The sequence below is a fragment of the Mixophyes fleayi genome, chromosome 4 (assembly GCF_038048845.1).
Source record: "Mixophyes fleayi isolate aMixFle1 chromosome 4, aMixFle1.hap1, whole genome shotgun sequence".
Classification (NCBI taxonomy): Eukaryota; Metazoa; Chordata; class Amphibia; order Anura; family Limnodynastidae; genus Mixophyes; species Mixophyes fleayi.
In genome coordinates, this window is record NC_134405.1 from 274,041,602 (window position 1) to 274,054,989 (window position 13,388).

The following is a 13,388-nucleotide window of genomic DNA, read 5'->3' on the forward strand; positions in this document are numbered from 1 at the left end:
TTGTGATAAAAGGAGTTAAAGGCAAAAGTTTAGGGGATTAAAAGAATTACCTATTTGCAGTGTTCCATATAGATAGACAAGTAATGCAGAAATTGGCTGTGGCAGATGTAGCTTACTGCTGGTAGTAAAATCAAGTCAAATGTTGTCCAATGTTTGTCTAACTGTGCATTTTCGTCCACTTTGTGAGAAAATCCCACTTAGTGTAGAAATCACACACGTCTACCCCCACATACGTCTCCCCATAGACTGAAGCTAAAATGTAGTCAGGGTAATTTAGGAATAGACTACAGATGTGCTAATTGGTCAGCTAATCAAAGGAAAAGAAAAACATTTGTGGAATAGGATAGAGGAGGCCAGATACCTATCATAAATTAGGCAGCAATAAAAGACTGGGCCAACCTAAGTTTAAACAGATAACAATTTCCTATGACATACTTTTAAACACAGTTGCAGGCATGAATTACACAGATTGCAGGGATGAATTACACAGATTATTGATCAGAATAGCAGTAGTATGGATGGACATACTTTTAAACACAGTTGCTTATAAAACAGCCAGCATTTGGCATGATTCCCAATTATGAGGTATTTAATAGCTAGTGAATTTCAGGTGTCCACAAACTATGTTATCCAAAGTTTTAAATAACTATACCCTATAAGAGCTGTACTATTCCAAACATTTAATGTTACGCTGCTATTTAGTGGCTGACAGTAGCAGCATTAGCTATCCTGCACTGAGCCCTGAATATCAATAAAAGTACAAAAAATTATCAATCAGCCAATATCAGTGGCTGAAGCCCAATCATCTTTCAGGAACAACTTTTTCAAAGTTATTATGTGAGTATACTACCAGAATGGTCATTGTTTCATATCCACATTACCATGTCTCTATTTTGGCAATGCAGGTTTCTATATACACATTTCTTTCTCGACTCCTCATCCTCATTAAGCTCTCTGCATAACTTAATTTTTTACATAATTTTATCAGTTTAATTGGTATTACATATTCAACCAATATGTCTCTTTCAGTGTATTCATAGGGATTTCTGTATTTTTTTTTTTTTTTTAAAACTCCTCTTTTGAGCCAACAAACTCCAAATCATTTATTCTGCTTTTTGAATTCTAATTGGAATCATGCTTTTCAATAATCCCTAGATGTCATTCAACGCACCCCTAAAAAACCCTGAAAGAATCAACAACTTACGTTCAGGAGCAAGGTGGATAGAATATTAACATAAGAATAAAATATGTTTCCTTCCTAGTAGACTATGTTAATTTCCCTTTAACATTAAAGCTAGATTAGAAAGCCAAATCACATTACTAAAAACACACAAAGTTTAAATCCTGTACTTACTGCTGACCATGGTCCTATTCTCCACTGAGTAGGGCATGGTTGACGATTGCAAGGTTTTTTTGTTTCTGGGCGATTTTCACTGCAGTATTTACTGTGTACAGATCGACTTGTATTGTGATTTAAAGGCTGAATACACCGTACTGTGCGACTTTGATATCCTGTTTTTCCACACGTAACAGAGCATTGTCCCCAGTTGTCTGTGATCCATCTGTATTTATGAAAAGCACAAAATTAAAAATATTGAAACATCTAATTTAAAACAATATACTTTTTGTAGTGGCAGTTATATACAGTATGTGTTTATGGTTTTCTTCAGGGAAACAAGCTATTTTGGCACCATAGGCAGATTTGCACCTCTCGTCTGCCAGACTAATTTACTATCATGGAAATTACTATTCACACATTATGCCCAATGAAACCACCACACACTAAACCATGAGTGAGAATTCACAATATGTGACCAAAGTGTCAACACTGCAAATATTGACTCTTTGCATAAACTTAATGTAATTGTTAATAAAAGCCTTTGACACTTATGAAATGCTTGTAGTGTTTAATGCTTTTAGTGTGTCACAATTTGAATTGGGACAAAAGTATGTAGCATATTATCTGGGGCACTACTGTGTGGCATATTATAATCTGGGGCACTACTGTGTGGCATATTATCATCTGGGGGCACTACTGTGTGGCATATTATCCGGAGCACTACTGTGTGACATATTATCATCTGGGGGCACTACTCTATGGCACATTATCATCCGGGGGCACTACTGTGTGACATATTATGATCTGGGGGCACTAATGTGTGGCATATTATCATCTGAGGGCATTATTGCTTGGCATAATATGATTTGGGGGCACTATTGTTTGGTGCAATGTGATTGATTTAGGGGCACTGTTGTTTGGTGTTTAGCGTTATATGAACTGGAGGCACTATTGTTTGGCGTTATATGAACTGGGGCCCTATTAAGCACCCTCCCCCTAGATGTTGTTATACACCCCTTCCGGCAGCGAGCAGTGGCACAGAGTATCTCTCGGTTTCCCAGGGTGCCCACCCTAATGAAGGGTTCTGCGCTCTCCTATGGGTAAGTGACCTAAACTGAACACACAGAGAGTACTGAGCTAATATCAGCTAAACATTGGCAACAGAATTTTCTTGTGAAATAGTTCTGCTTCCAGACTACTGCGTCATCTTCCTGTGTCTTCTGACATCCAAAATTGTATTTCATCATCATCATTATTTGGTAGCATTTAAGGTTTTTATTCTTGTTATGAGACCATGTTACATGTTTATAATTTGATTCTACTGCAGAACAGTGATACTCTCACACCTGACAGTGCTGCTGTCCTTGCAATATTCCAGCACTGGCATCTTTCTTAATTTCTCTACCTGGTCATTTTGAAGCAGGTATTGCAAGTACTCTGAAACTCTTAAAGATTTTAGATCTCTTTGTAGCAATGTATCATTGGGAGCCTCCAAAAATAGGGGCTCTAGCTCTATTCAGACAAAGAAAGTGTCACGTGTGATTAGAGGTGATAATCTCTCTAGTAAGGAAAGACAAGCGTTGAGAGACCTACAGAAAGACTCCTCATTAGTTATAAAACAGGCTGATAAGGGTGGAGGTGTGGTTGTCATGGACAGGGAGATGTACACGAATGAATCCTATAGACAACTTAACAACGAAGCGTTCTATAAAACTCTAAATAAGGATCCAACTCTTAGTTTTCAATTTAGATTTAAAGCATTTCCTTCAGACTTATTTTAGCAAGGAAACTATCACTAAAGATGAACTTCTTTTTCTAGATAGCGAACATCCAGTAGTTCCTGTCTTTTATCCTCTCCCTAAAGTCCATAAGTCCTCCACCCTGCCACCAGGACGACCGATTATATCGGGATTAGGGTCTCTCACCTCTAACCTTTCTATGTTTGTAGACTACTTTCACGGCAGAGGTCACATGTCAAAGATACCCTACATATGTTGAGACTACTAGACTCCGTCGAATGGGTCTCCGGTTACAGTTTTTTAACACTGGATGTACAGGCCCTGTACACGAATATCCCCCATGCAAAGGGTATTGAAGCCACTAAGTTATATTTACAGGGTGATAATTCAATTTCTGATGATAAAAAACAATTCATCTTAGAATTGATTGCTTTCATCTTATCACACAATTACTTTGTATTTGAAAGACAATTTTATTTGCAGACCACAGAGACTGCAATGGGGACCAGGTTCGCGCCGAGTTTCGCAAATCTTTATATGGGTATTTTTGAACAACAATACATCTGGGAGGGCCCTTTCGCCGCGAACCTGGTCCTCTACGGTCGCTACATCGACGACCTTTTTATAATATGGAATGGTGGTCTAGATTTGGCCCTTGACTTTATTAACTTTCTGAACACCAATTCATTTAGCCTAACATTTACACACTCTATAAGTGAACAAGAGATCAACTTTTTGGACTTTAATTTATTTATTAATGAAGGGAAAATTGTAACTGATAATTATAATAAGCCTGTTGATGTCTGTAGTTTTCTCCACTTTAGAAGTGGTCACTATAGACCCTGGGTAAACAATATTCCCAAGAGCCAAGTTGGACGTCTCCGGAGAAACTGTTCGGACGATATGGTTTTCCTAAGTCAATTAGAGAGAATGCTGGAATCTTTTCAATCCAGGGGCTACCCTGATGAGTTATTAGAAGACAATAGAAAATATGCGCTTTCTTTAAATAGAGGAGCCTTACTTGCCCGTAAGAACAAAAAGAGAAATAACAAACGAATAGATTATGAATTATGTCCTAATAAGACTCCGGCTTTCATTTCTAAATTTAACTCAAAATCGTCCCATATTACTAGGATAATTAAAAACAATTTTGAACTACTAAAGATGGACAATATCCTAGGTGATGTTCTAGAAGAGAAACCTACTGTCATCTTTAGGAAAAATCTGGATTTGAAAAGAATTTTGGCACCTAGTTCCCTTAAACCTGTCAGGGGTGATAAAAATGTCAGCTGGTTACCCAAACCACCTGAAGGGTGCTTCAAATGTGGGAAGACAGTGTGTGTTACGTGTAAGCATATTGTGAACAAATCTAAAGCTATTACATCTAATTATTCTGGTGCCATGTTTCCGATTAAAGGATTTATTAATTGTGAAAGCACATTTGTAGTTTATGTTTTAGAGTGTGGGTGTAAGCTTCAATACGTGAGGAGAACCACAAGGTCTTTGAAGACACGTTTTAGAGAACACAGGAGGAACATCATGAAGAAAGTTCAGAATCATAGCGTCAGTAGACACTTTGCTGAGTTCCATGAGGGAGACCCTAGTAGCCTCTCACTAATAGGGGTGGAGCAGATCGTAAATACAGAAAGGAGAGCTGACCGCTTCTCCAAACTATGTCTGGGGGAATCTGCTTGGATTTTTAAGCTCGCTACCCTTACTCCATCGGGTTTGAATGAAGCCCTTGATCATCACTGTTTGAATTAAACATTGCCAGTGACTTCAGATACACACTCCCTATAGTTAGCTAGGTTACTGTTTTGGGTATTATTGATGGTTTAGTGTATATTTATCCCATCTCCTGTGTGATGATTTTCTATAACTATTCTCTATTGGGAAAACCATATTAGGCTCTGAGATTAATGAATATTGTTACGTAGATCTACTGTATATTCATAGACCTTTTTCTAGGATTAGAGCTATGTTTATTACCCATTGCCATGAGATTTTGAGTTGGTTGGCTTGTGGGTGTCTATGTGTCTCTCTGCTAGGCATCTGCAGACTTCTATGGGTATATTCTATATTATAGATTATTTGTTTAGGTTATTTCTATAATGTTGCTACATGCTATTCATTACCTTTTTATGTATTCATATTTTGTATTCATATTTTTTTTTTTTTCATACAGGTACATTTTATTTATTTATTTACTACACAGCTGTGTATAGTTATTTACTTTATATATATTTATTATGATACATCGTTTATCTTGAGAGCGATACATATCCCCTTGTGTGGGATTTATATACAAGAGCTCTAGAACCTGACATGTTACAACTGCTTTTAATAACCAAACTGAACCGTGGTAAGCCAAAGGCTTGACAAAAGGTACCTAATTAATTAATTTATCTTACATGCTGACAAGACGACTATTTAAGGTAGCGTCACTAACCCCCATTAGCTTTGAGAAAGTGCCTTGTACAGGCACGAAACGCGTCAGCGGAGGTTTCTTGTGAACTGGATTCTGATGTATGATTGCCTCAATACCTGAACCTTTTTTCCACTTCTGCTCTGTCAGGCCGTAGGCCTAGGGATGCTGAAGAAGAGTGAACACTAACCGGTATTAGCACAACTGGTCTAACAGGCGCGGAGTCTAACGTGCCCCTGGTATTTACCAGGGACCCCCGCAAGGAGGTTTGGACTTCGCTGCACAGGGCACGCAGGTCGCGGTCCTATTAGCCAGTCACCAGTGTAGTGTAGAAGGGTCAGAGCCGTGTTGAATTTACTTTATTAACGGCAATACGCTTAATGCTGCGTTGCTGTTGGGGAATTTAATTCCCCCATTAAATACTTGGGGTATAGCATAATACTTTATAGCCTTTCTGTTTACTTGTGACTCTACTGCGTGTTGCATTAGCCTCACCTGCCACTATGTCACAGTTGCCAAAGGTGACCTTAGGATCCCCTGAATCTTCCTGATATGGCACAACTCACCCAACGACGCGGAGTCTAACAGGTAGGTGGTGTTCACCAGGAAGCCCCGCAAGGAGGTATGGACTTAGCAGTCCCTATCCTGCAGGTCACGGCCCCCTGAGAGAATACCAGGCAGTATGGTTTGGAAGAGCATAAAACCGTGGAAACAGCCGGGGACTGCACACTAAGGAGGTAACTCAGGAAGGTAGCGAATGGATTCACTGGAACAGCGTGAGTCCGCCACAGCCTGCAGACTGGAGAGACAGAACAGATGCTGAACACTATGATGGTAACTCAGGATGGCAGCGGATGGAGCCACTGGAACAGCGGGAGTTCGCCACAGCCTGCGGACCGGAGAGACAGAACAGATGCTGAACACTATGATGGTAACCCAGGATGGTAGTGGATGGGGTCATTGGAACAGCGGGAGCTTGCCACAGCCTGCGGACTGGAGAGACAAAACAGATGCTGAACACTATGATGGTAACCCAGGATGGTAGTGGATGGGGTCATTGGAACAGCGGGAGCTTGCCACAGCCTGCGGACTGGAGAGACAGAACAGATGCTGAACACTATGATGGTAACCCAGGATGGTAGTGGATGGGGTCATTGGAACAGCGGGAGCTTGCCACAGCCTGCGGACTGGAGAGACAAAACAGATGCTGAACACTATGATGATAACTCAGGATGGTAGCGGATGGAGTCACTGGAACAGCGGGAGTTTGCTACAGACTGGAGAAGCCGAACAGAAGCTTAACACTATGACGGTATCTCAGGATGGTAGCGGATGGAGTCACTGGAATAGTGGGAGTTCACCACAGCCTGCAGACTGCTCCAGGAGCAGATAACGAATAGAGTCAGGTTCTTATTGCTTGCAGAAAGTGAGCACAAGAACAGGCACCTGACAGATGAATCAGGTGCTTTAAATACCCCTCCAATAGGTAGTGACCAATGAGGAGCGAGTGGGAGGTTTTAAGAGGAGGAGCAGGTCTGCGCATGCGCAGACTTGACAGCGAGATGCCGCCATCGGATGAATGCGGGCGAGACCGCCGGGGTTCCTGCCTGCGGGAGAAGGGTAAGACATACTGATGACCGGTGTGGTTACGGATAATTGAGTTAACCCGCCTACTTTTGTGTTGGTCCCACCTACAGTTTGTTTAGTCCCACCCATGTGTGGCCACATCCATCCAGAATTTTTTCCAGGGCCACTTTAAGTTCCCAATCCGCCCCTGCCGACATCCCTTTCAGCACTTCATGTAGCAGACAAGGACAACAGAGTGGCCGCTTATCTAAGTCTCTATCAGATGCACCTGGAAGAATGGTCACTGCACAAAGAATTATTTTACCTATTGGTCAACAAGTTTAGACATGTTTGAGGAGAACAACCCTAAGAGTTTGAGATATACTTTTAATGACACTAGGCGCTAAGTTGGGATGCTATTACGTCTATATTCAATTATTTTTATGTTATTATTTTTACTTTCATTTTTTTTTTGTCGCTCCCCAAAGAGGATATGCCACCTCCCTTAGTAGAAAAACAAAATAAATATAAACAAATCAGGGGCAACAGAACATAAATAAAATATATAAAAATATAATACCGTAGAATATGGCAGAATTATACTCAAAACCACCTAGGTTGCACATATAAAATATTATATATTTATTAAAACATTACATATTATTAAATACACCAAAAAACTCAATAAAAACACAACAACCAGAACTTTGGAAGGTCTGTTGGGGATGTGGAAAGACCAATTGACAGGGAAGTAAACTGAAAATGGTATACTAAAATAAAGAATCCAAGGAAACAAGGACACTTAAGTCTATTTATGTGAGAAAATCTCCTATCTCTAGTTTATTGATTCCATACTGAAACATTTTGCCTGCACAAACTGATTGAGCTTTTTTAAGTCAAGAACAATATTCTGACTGTTTGGTAATGTCACGGTACCCCGGAGGGATGACTGGATCCTGGTGGTTCAGTCGGGATAGGTGTTACTACTTCTAGGGGCGCGGAATCTAACAAGCGAAAGGTGTTCACCAGTGATTCCCGCAAGGGAATATGGGCTTTGCGGTTTTCACTTGCAGGTCGCGGCCCCCTAGGTAGTTCCCAATGAACCAGAAGAGACAGAGCGTAGATGTAGGTAGTGAGGAGAGTTGCAGCTTGGACGATATTTAACAGGAACTGTTCTGCAGCGTTGACACTTGGGAGTAATAGGCAGGTGAGGTTTGCTGCGTAGAAGTCTGGAGAATCTGAAATACTGGAACGCAGGTTAGCAGCGCAGAGTAGGAATTCCCAGGAGCAAGGAAAAGATGCAGGAGCTGTTTCCAGTGCAGGATCAGAAACTGACTGAAAGAACCAGCACAGAGTCCAGGTCAGAGGGTCTAGATATAGTGCAGTTCCTATTAGGCAGCCAATAGAGGGCAGCCGAAGGACAGAAAAGGAAGACAGTTCTGCGCATGCGCAGAACCGCTGAGCGCCGTGAACAGAAGGACAGAGGCAGCGCTGGAGACTGCATGGTGGGGAAAACAGGTAAGCAGTTTAATTTAACAGGAGGAAGCCTGGCGGGGGGACCTGCGGATACGCACGCCGGCTCCCGGGCGGTACGCAGCGGGAGTCCGGCGGGTGACAGGTAATAACTAAAGGGATGACACGCTTTTTCAACAATATCTGTAAATTGTTGTGCAAAGCCTCCAATTGCACTTGGGAAGCTGGCTCCTGGATTATACAAAAATATCTCCCCTTGTTATTTCTCGCAATACTATCTTGTATCCATTTCCCAAACCCAATGAGCCTGAGTAGTGAGTTTCTAAACATCCACATAATTTGAGATTCTGACACCCACCAGATTCATTGGAGGTTGTGTCAAACCCCAGTAATTGGAAATTGTTTCTCTTCCTTCTTTACTCCAGTATTACCCCAATACTGCCTATGGTATTTTTTGCTGGTAAGATAACTTCAGGCTTCCTTAAAGTGTTGCCTGGAGGAAGATACAAAGATCTCTTCTAGGATCTATTTCTTGTAATTTTTCTGAATCATCAAGCCAAGCTTAGCACCAAAAAGCAAATTGTCCTCAATGGGAAAGGTTGCCTAATGATTCATGGATTTCGGGTCTGCAAACCAAGGTGTAACCACAGGGCTCTCTCTACCACTGTAGAGGCCACACTGCTTGCAGAAAGTGATTCTAAATTAGTTCTAAAGATACTGCTGTAGCTAGTGCCGAGTTTTTGCCGACGCACGTGTGCGATTATCATCTTTAAATGTGCTTCAGAGCTGGAAGGGGTGAAACCCTGCTAGTATAAGAAAGTATTGTTAAATGATTATATTTAATATATTTAATATATGGGCAATGTGGCGGAGGTAAGTAACCAGCGCACTGCACTGAATGGGTTAATTCCCGGAGCTAGGTGCCGGCGGTGCGAATGTATATGTGTTTTTATAAATGTGTGGTAAAACTAAAAATGTATATTTAATAAAACTAAAATGTTCCTGTCGTTCCCTGGTTGCCAAATGGTGACCTGGGGCTCCCCAAGCGGGTGTCTGCCACCGGTCAGGTCCCATGGAAAGAAATGGGATTGCTGTGGTGGTGAAGGGTTTCCCAGTCCTTGGTAGTCCAGCAGGGGGTTTGCAGCAGAAGCCCAGGTCCAGCAGTGGACAAGGGGGCAACCGCAGAATGTATCCCCCTTGCAGACAGCTTGCAGTGGAGGGTTTTGCATACTAGCCTCTTGGATTCAAGTGAATTCAGGAGATGCAACACCTCCTGAGGGACCAGCAGGTTGAGTCTCACACAGGAGCTCACAAAGCTCCTTCAGTGGCAGACTGGGGACTACTGCCCTGGGACTTCCCTGTGTCAGAATTTTTCTAGCATGAACTCTAGAGAGATTGATAATGTAAGAGTAAAGTGTTTTTATTAGGCAGAAATTCACAGGCAGAGAATGGTGCAGTAAATGATAATGGCAACACCGTTCAAGGCAGCACATTCAACAGCAGGACTGGCAATATAGCTGAATAAATCAGGAAGTCACAATAGATAATACAGTTTGTAGAGGCAGTACTGAGTAGCTGGATAGCAGACCCAGCTCAGAGGCTGGAGAATTAGAAAAGCCTGAAGACACAGAATCTACCATGGTGTCAGGATACCTGGTAGACTCAGGAGGCACGAGGCACTGGATGAACCACGGTAGAGAGGACTCAAGGTCTTGCCTGGAGGCACTGGATGCATGGGTGTCAGGATAAAGGAGGATTAAACAAGCCAAATGATCAAAAGCCAGGAGACCAACGAAGGTACCAGGGAATGAGCTGGAGCGTAGTCAAGTACAAAGCCTGGGTTTGGGTCAGAAGATAAGCAGCAAAGCCGAGGAACAAGCATAAGTCAATACCAGAAAGTGAGACTGAAACAAGACACTCTGAAGAATCAGCAACAGCAGGAAAGACAACAGCAAACTGTCACAGACTACTGCGAAAGGCAGTCTTATAAAGGAGGAGAAACAGGTGTGGATGCTGATTAAGAAGGATGGTTAACTCCTGCTAGTGAGGTGGAATGTACAATGGTAGGACAGCAGCACCTCTGGTAGTAGGAAGGTACTGCAGGCCACATTCACATAAAGGCAAAGTTCAAGCATAGTTCTCAGCAGACAGGAGCTACAGGAGGCAAGCAGCATCCTTATCAAAGAGGATGCAGGGCAGTCAGAGACAGTTCGTAACACCTGTCTTCTCCATGGAGCCAAATTTGGCCAGGGGGAAGAGACAGACACCGAGACAGAATACATGGAAATATTTTTGAGTAGGAGATTTAAAGATAATTCTCCTGCCCTAGACTTAAAGACACCAGGGGTGGAGAGGAGGCTTGTGTACAGGGGTAAGTACACTCCCCCTGTCACTAGCAGCAACGTTAAAGGTGTTAAACCCCTCCAGGCTGATTGACATGCAAGCAGCATGATTCAGCCTGGATTGGTTAATGGAACAGGAGGCTGAATTACCTCCTGCCAGGTTATGTCTGTAAAATTGTATAAAAAGAGCCCTATTGACCATGTCAAAACTCATATTCTGCTTAGCCATCCAATTTGTGGGAGAAACAGTATCGGGACAAAAAGTTCGAACACTCTCTCAGCATACAAAAATGTTCTTTAAATCCTACAAACCAACAATGAATGTATGTCTGGTGTTCCATGGAAGTTGTCACAATTCATGTATGCTACTCAAGTTGGCTAAATTCAAGAGGTTCCTTCGATAAAGCGAAATGATTAGCTAAAGGCTAAGTGGAGAGGTCCCCATTAAACCTACCACGACATATACAATAAAAAAAATTCTGCTATTGATAACTAGATACAAAATTCATAAAACTGCTGTCCCTGCAGTATGAGCAATAGGTATATTGGAAAATTAAAATCACTTGCATTTACTTTTGAAATTTAAGTAACATTTTAGAAACAGTTAAATCAAAGATAACCACTATAGTTCCCGATCTGTGCATTATAAACAACACACTAGCTCATGAATAGGACCAGGAATAGATGGCAACATTGTTCTAAACACAATGATAAGCTAAATTCTCAGCTTGTAGATTGTGGAGACCTAATGGCCTATTTAAAAAAAATTATGTCCCGGTTTCCTTTATTTTAGTAATCAGATGTACATGTTCCACAGCTGCTCACATGAACACTTTATGACTAGTACTGTAGTAGCCAAAATACAATTGTTAACAGAAGTGAGCAGACGATGAACAGACTTCAATTATAGCATTCTTTGCAATATTTGTTTTACATGCAATTGTACTTTGTCCACCTACAATATGTTTCCAGCAATATAATTTGGCACAGGTGACTGTCAGCCAAATCACAGTTTATAGTGGGCAGAAATTGTACAGACTCCAGTTACACAAGTGTATTGCCTTCCAAGAAAAAAAAAAGGAAAAAAACATTTTTGTTTCTATGCAAATAACTATTTGTTTTCTTAAATACTGACAGCAACATTATTTCAGCCTTATGGATTTTGGAAAAGTCCCAGTTGTGCACAAAAATACAAGGAAGCTTGGTCACAAAACACTATTCTCACAACTTTCACAAACTTAAAAGTTGAGTTATCATGAAAATGAAAATACATATATGTGTAATATGTTTATTATTACTATAAACAATATTTGAAAAGCATTTCGTAAATGCTTTTAGTAATGACTGTTTACTTATCACTGAGTGTAGTTTGTGAAACAATACAATCTGATACCTAGAATACAATCTGTTACCTGCAAGGTAACCACAGAGGTAACAACAAATGACTTCTACTTTTTTTAAATGCTTTTATAAAATGTGTATAATCAGAAATGTATATTTCATGTTTATGTTAAAACTCACATGGGTTGTGAACACTCTTGAAGATTGCATAATTTACGAATGGGTTTTAGCTTTGGAATAGATCCACACAATTTCTTATGCACCACTTTATGGTCCGATTTTCTTCGACAGCCATATTTTGTAAACTGATGACCTTAAAAAAAAATGTTAAAAAGATGACGGCATAATTTTAACTTCTACAGCAAGTGCAACATAAAAACATTACACAAACACATGTTGCAATATTAACACATTTCTGTTTCACCAGCAATTGTTCATGCAAAAACATAATAAACATTCAGTAAACAGATGATTTGGTTTTAAAGGACAATTGCATGGAGTTAAGGACTAACAAAAGCACAAATAAATATATGAAAGGACAGATTAGTGCTTACATACTATTCCCTGTGAATCAGACCTCCGAGTTTTCAACGTTATGCTTCTATGCCATCTCCCCACAACAGACTAATAATGCTTTTATTGTCCGTGACCACTGACAGAAAACTATAACTGATAGGTTAATTATGAGAGTTTCCTTTGTCCACAGGTATATCAGCCAAATCTATAAATTCCCTGTTGTTATGGAGACTACCCTCAGAGCTTTAAAATTAAAGTATTCAAATAATCAGCAGGGCAGGTGTTGGAACCAGTAAATGAGCTAAGTTTTGTGTTGTGGAACTTTTAATTTGTAAACATTTAACATGTACACTTGATGTCCTCCTAAAGGAATATTAGGGAATTGGCTCACTTTTTAGGCTGACAATAACTTTCCAGTTCAGGTTTATTATAAAAGTCTGAGTATTATCTCACCATGCAGAACAACAGCATAGAATTAACTCCAGTCAATTAATAAGTAATCTCATAATTGACATCCAGGTTACCAAAAGATTAAGGCAGTTATATTTATCTCCTTCTCATAAGTGCATACCCTTAGGGGGCTTTCAGTTTGAAAACATCAAAAGGGTGAAATTGGTGCTGCATGTTAAACAACACACAGTTTTTCT

General features: G+C 40.6%; 1 protein-coding gene across 2 annotated transcripts in view; it reads right to left on the minus strand.

Moving 5' to 3' along the window:
• The window catches only part of LOC142152766 (A disintegrin and metalloproteinase with thrombospondin motifs 2-like), a 775,540-nt gene that overhangs the window by 120,781 nt on the left and 641,371 nt on the right, over positions 1-13,388 (minus strand). For both annotated transcript variants that reach the window (XM_075209748.1, XM_075209747.1), the window contains exons 18-19: positions 12,406-12,538; positions 1,355-1,562 (exon numbers count right to left, since the gene is read on the minus strand). In XM_075209748.1, coding sequence (XP_075065849.1) covers positions 1,355-1,562; positions 12,406-12,538 — 341 coding nt within the window. The remainder of the gene's footprint in view (positions 1-1,354; positions 1,563-12,405; positions 12,539-13,388) is intronic.